Genomic DNA, 16,419 nt, shown 5'->3' with positions numbered 1-16,419 from the left:
CTGGAAATGAAACATGTCAATCAAGTAAACAGTTCACATTTTCAAAACCAACACTTACCAGGAGACACCTTACTGATTGTGCTAAACCTGGTAATTTTGTTATAACAATACGTTTTTTTTCAGCATTCGTAATACATTATTCTGTTCAACACAGCTTTCCTTCTTATCTTTTCCTCAAAAACAAATGTTGTTCTCATGTTGGATTTTTAACAAGTTCACATGCTCAAAGATATTTTCCTAAAGAAATTTACCACATTACACATCAGCACAGAAATTGTAAAAATAGACATACAATTGCTGCCACCCTTACAGGCTACCATCCCTCTACATTAACATTCTCTCTGGAAATTGTTACGGATGGAGGGCCAAACATAGCTCCGGGCTAAGCTAGCCCAACTCTGTTGACTTCAAAAGGAATGCACCTGCCTTGTGAGGTTTCTTTTTTTGAATAAAAGCTTCCTCAGAAGGTTAATGGAAATTAAGCTTTCAATCTATTCTAGATTTTCAAAAGGGAATTTTATCCTTTATCACTGGGCAGAAATGAATTTTCCAAAGTATTAACGAATTTCTGTCTCATCCATGCTTTGAAGTTTTGATACCACTCTATAAGCTTTTTTCTCCTTTGAATCTTTTCTTGTAAGCTCATTTTTTTTTCTTTTTCTAGAACAGCAGGAAGCTCTTTCCAGTTTTTAATAAAGATAAATGGAGCCCCCATGGTTTTTAATAATTGTAATGGAGCACTGTGGTACATTGATGAATTTCCGCAATCACCAGGTGTCATTACATCTTCTATAACAGGCAGGGATCCATACGAACAAGCTTCGTAAATCCTATAGCATTCTGTATTTATTCCCACTGGGCACAACGTCAGATCACTCTGCAGCAAGGCATCCTGATAGTTTTTGAAACTTTCATTTGTTTCTTGAGGCTGCCACCTAGGAAAGTAAAGGGGTTGAACATTAATATTTTTCCCATGCTCATTACAATGAAAAGTAGAGATATGCTTTCATTTCAGTTATTTATAAAATCAGAAGTGTTGTGAATGTAAAAAATTCCTATTATACATACAATTAATAGGCTTTTACTTTTTACTTAACTATACTTAAAAGAGTCTTCTAAAAATTTTATTGAAAATGTCACTGTTAAAAACAGATTGCAACACAATTTAGGTAAAGTCCTTTTAGGAAATTATTAATATTTAGAACTGTAAGAAGCAAACTGAAACTCTGTTTTACATATTATGCGTGACTCGGATGATGCATATGTCAATTTACTTCACAGTAGACATACAGGGAAACACTTGATGAACTTCCCAATTAATTTTTTTTGGTCTTAAATACCTCAAATCAGTAGAGGCTTGCTTTTTTACATGCTAGAGCAGAAGGAGGTAAACAGTCTGTTAACTGTCAGTCTGCCTGGAGTGCCTCAGAATGTCTGTGAGGTAAGGGTTTATGCCACAGACACTATTCATCTCCTGAGGCTCTTCATCAGGGTAGCAGAAGTTTTCCTAGGCACTGCTGTGCCTACTATCAATCATTTTACAGGTGTTGCTTGGCAAAATTAAGAAAAACTATCAGAACCCTATTCCTGTTACTCAAGACATCTGCTCTACCTATTTGGAGCAAAAACGAGCAGTATTGTTCAGATTAAATCACCCTTGCATGGAACACAAAATATAGCTGCCTTTTTCTTCTAGTAAGATATTAAGACATACAAGGTGCAAGACAAGTATTTCTTCTCCTATTGTAATCAAATATATGTAAGGAAAAAAAAAAGAGATGTTCTTCCTATGCAGTATACATCGATTTTTCTAGGTATTTTAAAATATTCTTTATTTAAAATATTTCAGCAGAAAGGTTGTAATGATATGAAGCCTTATACAAAGAATCCTGACAATGTTCTCTCTCTTTATTATTATTACTTTTAATTATGACTGGTTACCTTTAATTGCACTGTTTCTTAAAATTCAAGAAAGGATTGTTAATAATGAATGAACTAAGCAAAAATGTCAGAGTATTTTCATGAAGTAAATCAGAGTCTTACTGTTCTCTGGCTGCAATCCAGCAAAGCTTATCAAGTCCATCCTGCTTCAGTATTTCCATTAGAGTTTCCCTCGAAGAGTTCTTATAAACTGTTCCTAGGAAATTACATAGATACGACCTTGGATCGTGTAGCATTGACCAGCTGGGTTCTACAACCGGAAAATTTCTGTAGCTGTAAAAACAATGTACACATTCAATAATGGCATGTTTTATGTCAAGAGAAAATACATTTTGCACTATTTCATGTTTACCATAGAAGATTCTAAGACTAAAAACACCTGTTTGTTACCAATCTGTATCTATAAGCAAACCAGTGCAAGTCCTGTCCTAAAAGTTGGTCTTCATTCCCTCTGTCCCAAACACTCTCTTCTCGATGTCTCTGAAGACTTCTGTCCTGTCTTGACATCAAAGAAATTACTTAAGCATGCTACAAACATCCTTCAGAGACACCCTTTTCTGAAACCCTCTGTTCTGGATGCAACCACTAGTTTTGACTGAAAAGGCCAGAATAATGGCAATTATGGAGTTGAAGTCTCAGTTACCTGAATCTCTGGGCATGTTCATCAGCTGAAAGTACAGTGGCAGCCTCTCAAAGGAAAAATGTCACGGTGACCTGGTTGCATTCATTAATCTTCGGCTACTAAACAGCTTGCTGTACAAGCTATTCAACTTTGCGTTTAGGACTCAACAAAACGAAATCCTGGGATCCAATGTGAGCTATACGTTATCTTTTTAGACACATTTTCATTATGTCAAGTTGTTTTTTTTTTTTTTTTGACTGATTTTTCAAATCTTATGTCAGGAATTTTGGTCAGCTAGTGAAAAACTGCTTCAGCAGAAGGGTTGGCACTAACTTTTTCATTAAATAAAGTTAGTTTTATTTTATATTTTTGGAACAGATGAATGGTAAAAAGTCCTTTTTTTCTGCTCCTTAACATTCTCAAATTAAGATAGAGATTCCTTCCAATGTCATTATTTTAGAGGGATCACTGTTCTTTACTCCCGTTATTTCTTTTTTTTGGAAGAAAAAATACACCCTGATACCAACTCTTTATTGTTTTCAGAGGTGTTCTCTTTTTTATTTCACAGTGATTTCTTAATTGTCATTAATAGTTCTGAACGCATACTCACTTTCCTGACCATCCCATATTTTTAATGAACAGCTGTTTCCTAGTTCTTCTACCTGAGGAATGTTAATTTACCTACTCTAAGAGAACCGTTTTTTTTCATTCCAAATATTTTTGCAGCATCCTACATCTTTCTTTTCCCTCTTCCCTTGGAAAATTTGGCCCATTTGCATAATTTTAACAATTTTTGCAACTGTTCGTGTACAAAGGACATAGCCCCATTCTGATACCTGATCTATCTTACCCCATCCAGCTTTGCACCTGAGTTTACTACTCTAACTGTTGTTCCTTTTTCTTCTCTATCCTCTTTATCTTGGCATCTCAAAACTCGACTTCTTTTTGCTTATGAAATCCCACTCAACTGGAGAGAACACCATCAATTCTCTGACACTATCAAGAAGAATTCAGATTTAGTATATTTCAATGGCACTGCGAGCACGTTCAACTATGTATAAAACTCCATACAATTTGCAGACTGCAGACTACAGGATACTAAATTCAAATACAACACAAGCTTTGAAAATAATCCCAAATTCTTTTCTTCTTGTATTACCACAGTAAGTAGCCAAAACTGTATTAACTCTGTTAATATGGAGTAAACAAGGAAGGAATGCATCTAACCGAACCAAACAGGTATCTACTCCACATAAACAGTCTGAGCACTAAATATAACAAAAAGGTTTTGTGAGTAAGCAGTTAAGTCAGTTTATGCTACTGTGATACTGGCGTGTACTAATCCCAAATGGGAGGCATCCAATTTCCTTTTGAGAGCCAAAGCAGGGGTTAAAACAAGTACTGCCAGTACCAAGGCTTTCCTGTCCTAAACAAGCAGTAGTTGGAACCTTTTTACATAAATACCTTTTAAAGCCTCATGCACATATTACATCAGCAGTTACAATAAATCTCAAGAGCAAATCTACTGAAGAAGAAATAATCAAACCGAAAACCCCACTAGACACAGGTTTCTTTTTTTTTAAGCTCTCTATATCCTAGCCTTCTTTTTCTATGTTATTATTTCAATTGTGAAATGTAATTTCCAAAGATTCTACCGCTTCATTTAGAAAAACATTACTAAGACCAAGTTCTACAATTTCCTTAATCGTTTTGAGAACCAGCAGTAACATTCAGATGTATTTTCCATACCTCACATAAAACAATTAAGTTTCAATTGTAATTTTTGTCTACAGCACTTACGTAGCTACTCCTAAAGGCCACTGGAAAATATCTTCTTCATTTACCAATGCATAGTCATATGTTACAAAGAGCAGATTTACAAATCCTCCGTGTCTTTTCAGGTATGGTTGAATCCATTCATTGTTGCACTGCTCATTTCCAAGCAGCACAACAGCTACATGCTGTATCTTGTGAGTCTGGATTAACGTTTGCGCGTAATGCAACCACTGAGTGGCGTAAGTGATCTTTGCTTTTTCTCTTCCATTCAGAACTAGCACAACATTTTCAGCTTCAACTGAGAAGTAGCCAGGAACTACAGACGGACCAGTGATGAAGCTGTGAAAACCAAAAAACAAACAGTAAACAACCTTAAGACAAATTATTGACCTTAATCCCCTACACATCCTTACAACTCTCCAGAGATATTTTTCTTCAATAAACTAAATGCAATATACTGTGAAGTACCTATGCAACTGTAACCGTTTCTGTTGTTAAATACAGCTATAACACAGAAATAAAGTTGCCTTCAGCTTTATTCAGGAAAAAAAAAGAATTAGACTTAAATGTAAATAAGGTATTTTCTCAATAAATCAGAAATACTATCATGTTGAAACATACAAATGTTGGTAAACTAATCAACCTAAAAAAAAACAAACCTGCTTTGATGATCGCTTAAGGTCAAACTTTTTATTCATGCCAGTAATAACCAATTAATACTGCATTAGAACAAGAAGAGATGATCTCCCCCAAATTTATAAGAGTCTACTAAAAAGGTGTCTAAATGAGGATCACTTGGCTGGTCTGGTGTTTTATTTTTCTCTGAAATTTTGGTCATGCTAAGGTTAGACTAAACAAGAGATGGCATCATCTGATATTCAGTAAAATCTGTAACATGAGAGGTAGGTACCTAAAGGTAAACTTAAGATGCTTGTATGACCCAGGACAAATTTCAGGCTTTGATACAAGTTTTGTAGCACAGACATTTTTAGGTATACAATTGCACGTTGCGATCTATCACAATATATTTAACAAAGGAATTTCAATCGTAGTAAAATCAGTACATCACTGGTAATTTACAAGTATCTGAAGTACAAGTACATGAACAGCTTTTATGAACTGCCACTAAGCAAACCAGTGTTTGCCAGCTCTTGCTCTTCAGTTAACTGCTGTTTTAACAGACCGTTGACTGAACTCAAAGGATTAGTGATTACACACCTTGGGAAAGAGTGGAGGAGAAAAAAACAAAACTATTTTTTTTCCCTCAGGAATCAATGAAGTGTTTACTTTTCTAGGTCTTCAGCATTACTACATTTTTTTTCAACTACCACTTGTACTTAATTTAGAATAAGCGAATTTTAATTAATTGAGAATGAGCATGAAATGCTGAGACGGACCGCTAATTTTAGTTCAAATGTGTTTTGTGAGAAGAAGAAAATTCACATCAAAAGCCATAAAAACTACTCCAGTGAGGATACCTGAAACAGACTGACCTTCAGCAAGCATATTCTAAACCTCAGTTAGGCTGTCATGGGGCTGCCTCAGTGGGAGCAGCACATCTTGGAGCCAAGATTCAGGAGACACATGACTTGGAATTAAGACTTTTCACAGATTTTCACAGGCCAATACTTAAATCCAAACATACAGTGACAAAAGACTTTGTAGGGCACAAGGACAGTGACATCCTCATCACTGAGATTCACAAGACTGAACATCAAAATGCCTACAATAGTGAGAAGGATATGAAGTTGCCTCAATGACCACCTTGTAAAAGAGACCTGGGGGAAATCGGTTCTGTCTATGGACACAGTGCTGTAAGGCTACGAACTTTACAGGAGTAACAGGATGAAGAGGGGGGGAAGCAATGGTCTGTGTGTATGAAAACGTGAAGTTGAGCAGCATGAAACTGTACTGGAGGGGGAACACTATGAAAATCCGATACTGTAGTAAAAAAACATGGTACTAAGGTTGTGGTATTAACTCCCAGTCAGAATACAATAAAGACTGTGAAATGTAAGGGAGATTACAGAAGTTACAAAATGAAGACATGCAGTAGCACTAGGAGAGTCTCACTATTCACATACAGACTATCTCTGGTGATACATGGAGATGACATTTTTTACTCAATAAATTAATAGAATTAATAGAAAAGTTAGGAAGACTGTCAAAAGGTAAAGGCCACCACGGAAAACAATAAAAAACTAGCCCAAACAAGCAGGACAGCAAAGCTCATAAAATACTGCAGATGAAATGTGAACAGAAGATGAAGGCTAAACAGCAATTTGAAGAGCACCTTGTAAAAGTTTGTTCAGGCTGACTGGTGAAGGTTCTTTAAATATATGAAAAACAAAATATATGAAAAATATATCAAAAAGGCAACTACAGAACTGGTGGGAACACTTATGGTAATGGTTTGAAAATGATACTCAGGGATGACAAAGCCACAGCAGAGAAGATTCCCACACCGGTATTATCTGAAGCAAGAAATACAAAGGTAAACAAACACATGAAATATTACATCAGATGAAGAACTTGAACCTGGATGGTTTTCACTTGAGAGTTCTGAAGAAACTCAAACATGAAATTGCAGAACTGCTTGGCAAAAGTATGACCATAGCAGTCATTAGGAAGAGACACCATGCCTAACAAAAAGCAGGTTTCTCAGCATCACTCCTACAAAAACATCTGGAGAGGACTCCAGGAGCTACAGAGCAGGCAGTATGACTTCCCTCTCCGGAAGAACCTATAATAAAGAGTAAGATCACTGGATCTTATCAGAAGGTAAGATCACTGATCGCACACACAGATAAACACTGCTGTAAACATAGCACCTATAGAGCCTGTCTAACTAATCCAATGGAGATCCGTGAGTGTGTCAGGAAGAATACAGATAAAGGGAATCCAGTAGAAATAGCGTATTTGGATTTTCAAAAAAAAATTCAATGAAGGCTATTAAGGAAACTAAATTGCCACAAGCTATCCTTTGGGAAATCATATGGCAGGTAAAGAAGTCTTTGCTCTTTAGTTTTGTTGACCAGTATGCTTTCATTCACGTACCTGCACTGCATCGCTGCGGTTTGCATAAAGAGTACAGGAGAATGGGGCAGAAGAAAACTGTTGAACAACCAAGTCTACCAGGGACCGGGGAAAAGCAGCTCTGAATGTTAAAATAAAGAGGGTTGTGACTCTCAACGGAACAAAAATTTAGGAATGCTTTTACTTAATGCTAAGTTTGACACTTTATTCTCTACAAATATCCTGCTGGATGACAAGAGAGAGAAGGATGTGAATCGCTTCAGGCCAAGGAAGCTCTTTTCCTGCTTCTTGGAGGAATATGCCAACACATCACTAAAATTCACAGCTCAGCAGCTCCTTCTTCACCTGTGTTTTTATGTAAATGTCCCTGAAGCTCATGTAGAAGTTGACACTCTCAGTATCCCTTAGGCAACTTCTAGAGAAAAAGCCACCAAAACGTGCATTCTCCACCATAAAGGTGTGCATTGGGCTTATTCATGCAAGTGTGTTCAAGTGCTATTTTGGCATTTCTGTGTCTTCAGATTTGATGTTCTTAAAAACCTTCATGGGAGCTCTATGTTTTAACAATCGTTAGACTTACCACAAAACTGCCCAGCAGCACATATTCTCCAAATATGTCACCTCCGCTAGCTCCCTCTAGCCTCATCTAGTAATCAAATGGAGATAATTTACCTCAGCCAGACAATAAAGAAGTCAACAATTCCAGAAAATATTTTTATGAGTGAGCAGCCAAAATCATACTAATTTGTCCTCACAAAAAGCTACAGATTATCATTTCCAATTTGACTAAAATGTAGAACTTCAGCTATTTCATTTCAGAATACCAATCGTTAAAATCACAGTTATATTTACATATTTTCTGTAATTTTCATAAGAAGTTCTTACTAGCCTGTCAAATATTAACTGCTACTATATTGGTACCTGATATAAACTTTGTGTTTTCATAGGATTTAATGTTCAAGTTGAAGTTAAAATAAAGGCTATTATCCCCAATTCCTCTAAATATGACAAGAAGATATTTATATGCTAATATGGAAGTCTTTCTTTGGAAGATGGACACACACACAGGAACCATGTGAGGTTATTATTCATCCGAAACAGGCAGACCAGAGAGAAAATATCCATAATCAGTCAAGTGATGGTCTCAGTTACATGCATCAGATTATTTCTTAACATGAAAGGCAAGGTCTTGAAAAATATCCTTGTGTGCATACCAAGAAGACAATGTATATGATAGAATGTCAATGATTTATATTGGTTTTGAGACTTGATATCTAGGAAAAAAAAAGTCTCTTCCCAACAAGAAAACACTACACGCATTGCTCCCTACTGAAAAAAGGTATTGTCATATTCTTTCTCTGAGTCTGCAAATGGAAAGATCTCTTGATCATGATCTCCATCAAGGAGATTACTAAGGGTGCAGTAGCACCATTCATAGTTGATTCCATAATCTTGTAGTATTAGACCATATCTGCAGACAAGGAAAACAGCTATAAAAAAAAAGTGTGATTTCATGTATTTCCTCTGATATAAGATTGACTTTTTGAGAATTGCTGTGTTTAAATCACACCTACACATCCTCCTATAAGACTTTTTAAATACTTATAAACTGGATGTTGGTACTACTGAAGAAATTCTACAACCTGTACCATGTACATGGTCAGATAAACTGAAAAACAATTCAGAGTGATAAAAACTTTTGTGGTCACTTAATAAAAGCTTTCAATTCACAATCATGTTTACCCCTTGTCTTATTGTGTGAAGAAAAAACACCTTTCTGAAGCAAAACATTTTTCAAAAGTTAAATTCACTCTAGTGTGTCATTTATGCTTTGAAAAGAAAACTTTTAATTTAAGAGATGGGTCCTTGTGCCAGTGACTAAATGTTGTAGGCAAGCTACTATGGCAGACTGGCAAACTGGCCAAATAGATGAAAAATCCTTCAGCTTTCACGTATCTTTAGAGTAAACCTTCAAAAATGGCATTGAATAGGACCTTAGAGAAAAGTTTCATATAATTCACTAAAAAATATTAAATGCTTGACTACAGCCTTAAAATATGCATGATCACGGATCAAAATCTATTTTTAAACCAAACCATGTTTTGTTTCCTTTAAACATCTTCCTTTACAAATAAAATTTCTCTTTGCAAATCAAGTGGTTAACCAGATTGGTAGGTCTAGAAGGTTGTTTTTGTTATAAATAGAAACAAATTGTGTTTCTGATACAATCCGGTTTATGAATGAATGAGTAAAGTCCCTTTTCCCTAAATACAATATAAACCAAATAGCAGGAGAAATTTTCTTACCTCACAACTCTTTTCAGCTTCTTTCAGTCAACTACCAACCCAAAGTCCCAGTTCTTAAGCCTTTTCTCAGGGCTGTTTTCTCCCTACTTATGAGACCCTTTGGCTGCCCTTCTTTGCAGTATTGTGATTCTTTTCACAGTTCTTGACACAGACACAGTATTTGACACAGATCTTTGCAAAATAGCTGATGGAACTGCTTCATAGCTTTTGATTTTTAATAGCAATGTGTTTGCACTAAAATTTGCTGTTTTTATCAAGTATGTTTTTCCATTAATGTAACCATTTCTTGTGATAATATTAAAGGAGAAGTTGTGTGCATACTTCTCTGTTATCAAAACACTACAAAATTAAAGCATTTGCAACTGGTATTAAAATACTTGCAACTCTGATAGACAAAATAATGCACCGGTGCATCTTATCATGCTCTTTAACAAACGATGCACTACAAAGCTAAATTTAGCACATGTAAAGTCAACTTCACAAAGCTAGTACCTGAAGTATGTTTTTCCTGCCTTTTGGCTTCCTTCTCTCCATGGTGCAGTCACATCAGCTGGCTCAAGATGTCCTTCAAAAATATGTTGCCAAAGGTAAAGACCTACATAAATGATGAAAATACGATGGTCAATTTGAATGCACATATTTTGCCTCCTCTACACTACCAACAAGACAAAAAAAATTACATAAGAAATGTCAAAGCTTCCTATATAATACAGACATTGCCCCCCCAACTTCTATACGACTTAGTAATTAAGATGAATTTTTCAAACATCAAGGCATTTGAAAAGATTCTTCAGCTGTCAAAATATCAGTAGATGAAGATATACCACACTATCACTTCTGCTAGCATCTCTTTCTGGTACAGTTAACACGTAAAAATTAACAAATATTAATCTCCATTTTAAGGACAACTATACTTTTCTTAAGCTATAGTGAAATACACCAAATTTTATGACAGAATACCAATGTGTTCTGCAACACTACATAGAAGTTCAACTTAAACTGGAAATTTTGCATTTCTAAAAAAGCTGTAATACAAACAACGAGATGTCTTCAGCAGTAGCTAAAAATCTTAAGAGGACCTTGGCCCCCAGTTTATGTAGAGAGGTCTCTCATTGTCTTCTACAACAGAACATTTTTCAAGTTCATCAGTGGTTATACTAGTACAGTACACAGAATGCCTTATTTCTCACTGTACAATGCTTTAGTTCATAAAGTACATATGAGACAATTATTCTGTTTTAACCAAATAAGATGCCTGGTTATGTGTTGCATTGTAAACTAGACTGGCTTTAAAAAGTAACCGTGTTTCTTTGCCATTTACGTGACTTTCCCTTGATAGAAATGAAAAACAGCTCCCAAAAGAACTGATACAAAGAAACTGGTATCTAACTATTCTTATGTTGGTATTAACATATTTTTGAGTAACAGCTTCTACTTCCTTAATACTTTTCATTTATAGATATCCGCATTATTTTAATCATATACATATGAGTCAACTAAAGAAGAAAAAGGCAAAATGATTTATCAGAAGAGTTGTGATTTGTAGGCCTAGATTACATCTGCTTACCAATTGCTGCTTTTCCCCAAATCTGCACTCTAAGATTGGTTTGTTCTAGGTGAGATCTTGCATTTTTTATCATCTTAATATTATTTTCGTATCTCTGTTGAGAAGCAATCTGTTCATTTTTCTCATCGGCTTCCCAGGGATTCCACTCTTCGTTTCCCAAAGAAACATGATCTATATCTAGGAAATACAAAAAGAGAATTTATATAAAAACTCTACGCTTACAAATTTAGAATATTTACAATTTTTCTGGTCAGTACTGAATTTCAAATATTCTCTTAGTATAACATAGCTCATATGAAAAATAGATTAAATTATGTCAATGACATAGCTCTATACACGCTAAATGAACCAACCGACAAGCAGAAAAACAAATGATATGTGATCTTCACTAGGAAGCGTACAAACTGCTTTATAGACAGGGGTCTAAAGGCAGAACTGGGACACGTCCTTCCCAGATAGGTTCAGGTTTCAGGTTTCCCTTCCCTTCCCTTCCCAAGGTGGCGCCCTGCCCGGCCGGGGCACCGACAAAATGGCGGCCGCCAGCGCAGGCCCGGGGGGGGCTGTTAGGCCCCGATCTCCGCTCAGCCCCCGGCGCTGCCCGGGCTCCCCCGGCCGGGCCCGTCGGGCTCCGCCAGGCCCCGTCGGAGCGGTGCCGGCCCCGCGGCCGTGCCGCTGGTGCCGGGCAGGCCCGCGGCGGGCGGCTCGGAGCGGCTGCGGGGGGCGGCCGCCGCTCTCACCTCGCGGGCCGCGGCGGTCCTTGTGCGGCGGGCGGAGGGCGGCCGGGCGGCGGGGCCGGAGGAAGACGGTGTAGGCCGCGTAGAGGGAGAAGAGGCCGTAGGCGAGGAGCAAGGCGGAGCACAGCCGCTTGCGAGCGCCCCGCATCCCGCCCGGCGCGGGCGGAGGGCGCGGCGGGAGGGGCTGCGGCCGCGGCTCCGGGCCGCCCGCTGCCGGGCACCGGGCTGCCTACCCTGGCGAAGAGGTTTAGAGGCGGCCCCCGCCATCGGGCTCAGCAGGCAGCCCTGAGGAGTCCCGGCACCATCTTCTCGCCCCGTTCCTCAGGAGGGGAGGCCGGGCCATGGCCGAGTCCTGCGGGCTGCGGCTGCTGCCCCACAGGCGAGGCGCTGCAGCTGCTGCGGTGTGCTCTCCTCCTCCCCCCGAGGGCTTCAGGAGGCAAAAATGAGAAAGGAAGGAATTTTTGACTAAGTATCAGTTCTCTAAAGCTAGATGCTACAATATTTGTAAAGCCACTACCAGGCTATTTTCTAACACCATGATCCTAATGATAGCCAAAGCATAGCGCCCTTCACCTACCCTGAGCATGGACTGCTACAGCATGATTATAATGCAACCTTGCAGCCTATTTTGGATCTAGGCATTTTTTGTCTTCTTTTTATTTATTTATTTGTTTGTTTATTTATCCTTACAAACACTAAACTTTGCTCTAACTCTGACCTAAAACTTGTTGAATGGACCTCTGCTTGCTCCCAGACAAAATGTACCTGGTTGTCTTAGCAGGCCTTCTGAGACAGGTTTACAGTCAGCCCACTGCCAAGTCTTAAATGTAATGTAATGACCTACACACTCACAGAACTGGAAACGTATCCTGATGACCAACAGTGGTAGCTACGATTCCTTTATTCTGGTATCCTGTTCTGATGGTTTGTGTCAGCTTGACTCATTTTTTTTTTTTTTAGCCCAGAATTTAACCCTGCGTAATTCTGCTCATTTAAAACCTGCATATAATGCATTTATCAAGACTGGTGGTAATCTGTTGCTGAAGTGAAGGTCAGTAGGCTTGTTCCCTGTTAGGCATCATGGCCACTTTCCTTTCACTATAGTGATTTGTAATTTTATTGGAAAAGTACACCAGATAAATGCTTTCAAAATGATGACTGAGTTTTTCTCTTGCCTCCTGCTGTGTGAATACACAGTGAAGTGGTATAGTCACAAACTTTGAGAAGACCAGGGACATGGAATCTATAATGACCGATATTAAAATAAACTATCTTCAACTTTAACTGCAGCCTGTTTTCTAGACTGTATCAGTAACTGGATTCATGTGCTCATCTGCAAAACTTCATAGGAAACCCTTGTGCAAAGAGTTTACTATTTAATTTAAAACAGAATACAGTAATAAAAGTATGCTAAACAGTAGAAACAAAAGGGAAGAAGAGAACAATAGAAATGAATTAAGAAGGACTTAAAACAGTCTTACTGCAACTGTAGTAGACTGTGGCCTCAGAGTAGATGACAATATTTGATCACTTGGAAAGAAAATCAAATGCAGAAAATATAGCGAAAATAGCTGTGAGAAGGAACAGCATATACTCATGAGCATAAAATTTTAATCTTATATTTCCTACCTATATTAATTCATTTTACATTTTGCAAGTTGCATTTGTTCATTTCATGGGCAGAACAAGATGGAAAAAGCTATAAATAGTGTAAAAATGTATTCATTTCATGAAAAGAGCTTTGGCACTTGTGCAAAATATCCAGCCAGTTCAGTACAGACTCAAATAGATGCCTTTCCTATAATGCAAACTCAAATGACATAGAAACTACTGTGACTTAAGAACATATTTAATGTTAAGAATATATGGGAGGCAGGGAGGTGTGGAGTTAACAAAAGGCCTGATGAATAGGGATCTTAGAGTAGGAGATTTGTCCAGTGACTATAGAGTGATAAGTTTTACAGGAACATAAAACTGGAAGGAACTACCTTAACCATGGAGTTTCCTGAAATCACGGGAAATCATGCAGCAGATGTCAAATTTAGGAGATGCCTGTACTTCATATGGAGTGTCTGTGGCAGCCTACAAAGGCATAGCATATACTACTTCCTAGTACCCTGTGGCAAACTTCAGATACGCTGTAGAAGACTAAAAGCCAAGAAGAGAGGAGGAGAGCATCAGTAATGTCCTAGACAAACACAAACAAGATATTTAAATCTCCTAGACGATACTAAGAAGCAGACATCCTGCAGTGTAAGAGAGGACAAAAAGCCCAACAGCAGCAGCTAATGAAACATGGAAAAATCATAAAACAACAGAATTGTAAAGTACATTCCTAAAACAGAGTAAGTGTAAAGTACATTCAACAAATGCCTGTTCTGTTCAAGAATTTATTACAACAAATGAAAGTTAACCTGGAGTTTCAAAATGCTTATTATGAATGTGGCTGGAAGCCTGTCAGAACACATTCTGCTATACATCAGGTCATTTTGAGTAACCAGCTGTAGAAGTAAACTTTTTTTTTCTTTTCTGTAAATAGTACTTTTTTTTTTTTTGTACATATTACGGTATAAAACAATACTTCCTGCTTTTCTTTCTTCTTTTTTTTTTTTTTTCCAGCGCTCATGACTGCTTAGAATAAATTATTCTCTTGTCTCCTTTACACCCTTCAAACAAATGCTGTTGTTAAATTCTACAGTGTTAATTGTTTTATCTTAGTCTCTGCTGTTAGATTGGAATTGATTGATAGATGTCACTGGGAAGTTGTAGAAAGCTATACTGATCAATATGTAAAGTAGGCAAACCTGAGCAAGGTTTTAGGGCACAGCTGGAATGAAAGAAAGGATCAGTTAGACACCTAATCAGAACACGGAATGAAGACAGTTGTTGCCAGAATCTCTACGGAAAGCTTTTGGGGTATAATTACTGGTCCGTGAGTCCTGCTTTCATTAACTAAGAAGTCTGCAGAAACCCTGTGGACTAGTACTACTTGCAGAATGTAGAAGGCAGCTGATATTGCAATTATTATTATTTTTTTTCTGCAAAGGCCAGAGTCTCCTATTAGGCTGTATTGTACAAGGCTGAATGAAAGGGAAAAGTCTGCAGGAGGCAATTAAAGAAATGTAACCAGAGAGAGGCCTTTCTGCTGGCCACAGATCACAGCACCTGTTCTTGGGCTTTGCAGAGGTTTTCCTCTGGATAGGTCTCTTGTGGTGAGAGAAATGACAGCCCCTAGTGCTAGATCAATGGAAATACTGCTGGCTGTGCTTTGTCTGAGTACACCCTAACATCACTTTTCAGGCAGAATCCGGCTGAGGTTAACTTTGTTTTACCTGGCTGAACTGTTACCTCGACGGGGTGATTGCCTCTGGCACAGAGGTGATGGTAAGCATCTGCTGATGGTGGTGAAAAATTAGGGGCGGTGACCTCTTCTGTTGGTACAGCAGGATCAACCAACCTTCTTGGGTGTCCACCTGTGGCCTCGAAGTTTCTGAGTTAAAATGCGAACAACTTCTTCCTGAGAAACTGATGCACTGAAGACATGTCAAAATAAAGGTTTTGTTTTGTTTTGTTCTTTCATCCTAATGAAATGCAAACCTAACTGCCAATCTCCTATGTTTCTCTCAGATACAAGACATATCTATCTGGAGACATTTTTAGAAAGCCAAAGGCTTTCTTCCTGTGTTGCATTCATTACATTTTACATTACATCAGGAGGGGCCAGCTGCTCGGGGATGGGATGGGTTTTGGTCAGCGGGTGGTGAGAAACTGCATTGTGCATCACTTGCTTTTTATATTATTATTATCAATAATATTAGAATAATATAATATATTAATATATATTATATATATTATAATAATAATTCCTTTTCTGTCCTAATAAACTGTCTTTATTTCAACCCACAAGCTTTTACTTTTTTCCCCCCTGATTGTCTCCCCCATCCCACTGCGGGGGGGAGTGAGCAAGCTGCTGTGGTGCTGAGCTGCCTGCCGGGTTAAACGACAACAAACATCTACATCAGGACCAGGTTAGACAACAACCCAAATGAGTTTGGCATTTGCCATGCCCACTTTCAACCATGGTCTCCCTTGGTTTCATAACTGTTGCATATACAATACTTTGTTAACTTAATATATAATGAAAGTCAGTTCCCTGCTCCTTTAAAATTTCTTTGGATGTTCCCACCCAAATAAAAGTGTTATAGCTCATTTAGTATTGCAATAGGCCAAGTACACTGTCTTAAAAACACTGTTTGTACAATCTTTTACTATTTTAAGAACAAATCTAAGATAAATATATTTAAAATATTTATAAAACCAACACCAATACATTTTCCGTTTGCATAAATCTCAAAGGTTTCTGAATAGTATAAATGATTGCTTTGTGGATAGAAGGGATTATAATCTCCTCCCTGCATTCTTGTTTTAGTAGCATAA

At 37.8% G+C, this 16,419-nt stretch overlaps 1 protein-coding gene across 6 annotated transcripts; it reads right to left on the bottom strand.

Annotated features, from left to right (window-relative positions):
* Positions 1 to 435: 435 nt before the first annotated feature.
* Positions 436 to 12,415, bottom strand: RXYLT1 (ribitol xylosyltransferase 1). Of its 6 annotated transcripts, none has more exons than XM_066992459.1 (6): positions 11,986 to 12,415; positions 11,249 to 11,425; positions 10,174 to 10,276; positions 4,364 to 4,678; positions 2,044 to 2,214; positions 436 to 935 (listed from the first exon to the last, which is right to left on the bottom strand). In XM_066992459.1, the coding sequence occupies exons 1-6, from the start codon at positions 12,128 to 12,130 to the stop codon at positions 518 to 520; spliced, it is 1,329 nt and encodes a 442-aa protein (XP_066848560.1). In that variant the 5' UTR covers positions 12,131 to 12,415; the 3' UTR covers positions 436 to 517. The 6 variants fall into 6 exon arrangements, with proteins under 6 accessions (XP_066848560.1, XP_047921410.2, XP_013054140.3 ...); XM_048065453.2 differs by having other exon boundaries at positions 12,216 to 12,415; XM_013198686.3 differs by lacking the exon at positions 11,986 to 12,415 and adding an exon at positions 11,650 to 11,668.
* Positions 12,416 to 16,419: the final 4,004 nt, after the last annotated feature.

The sequence above is a fragment of the Anser cygnoides genome, chromosome 1, assembly GCF_040182565.1.
Source record: "Anser cygnoides isolate HZ-2024a breed goose chromosome 1, Taihu_goose_T2T_genome, whole genome shotgun sequence".
NCBI lineage: Eukaryota > Metazoa > Chordata > Aves > Anseriformes > Anatidae > Anser > Anser cygnoides.
Note: the sequence above shows the minus strand (reverse complement) of the source record. Positions and strands in the feature narration are given on the sequence as shown.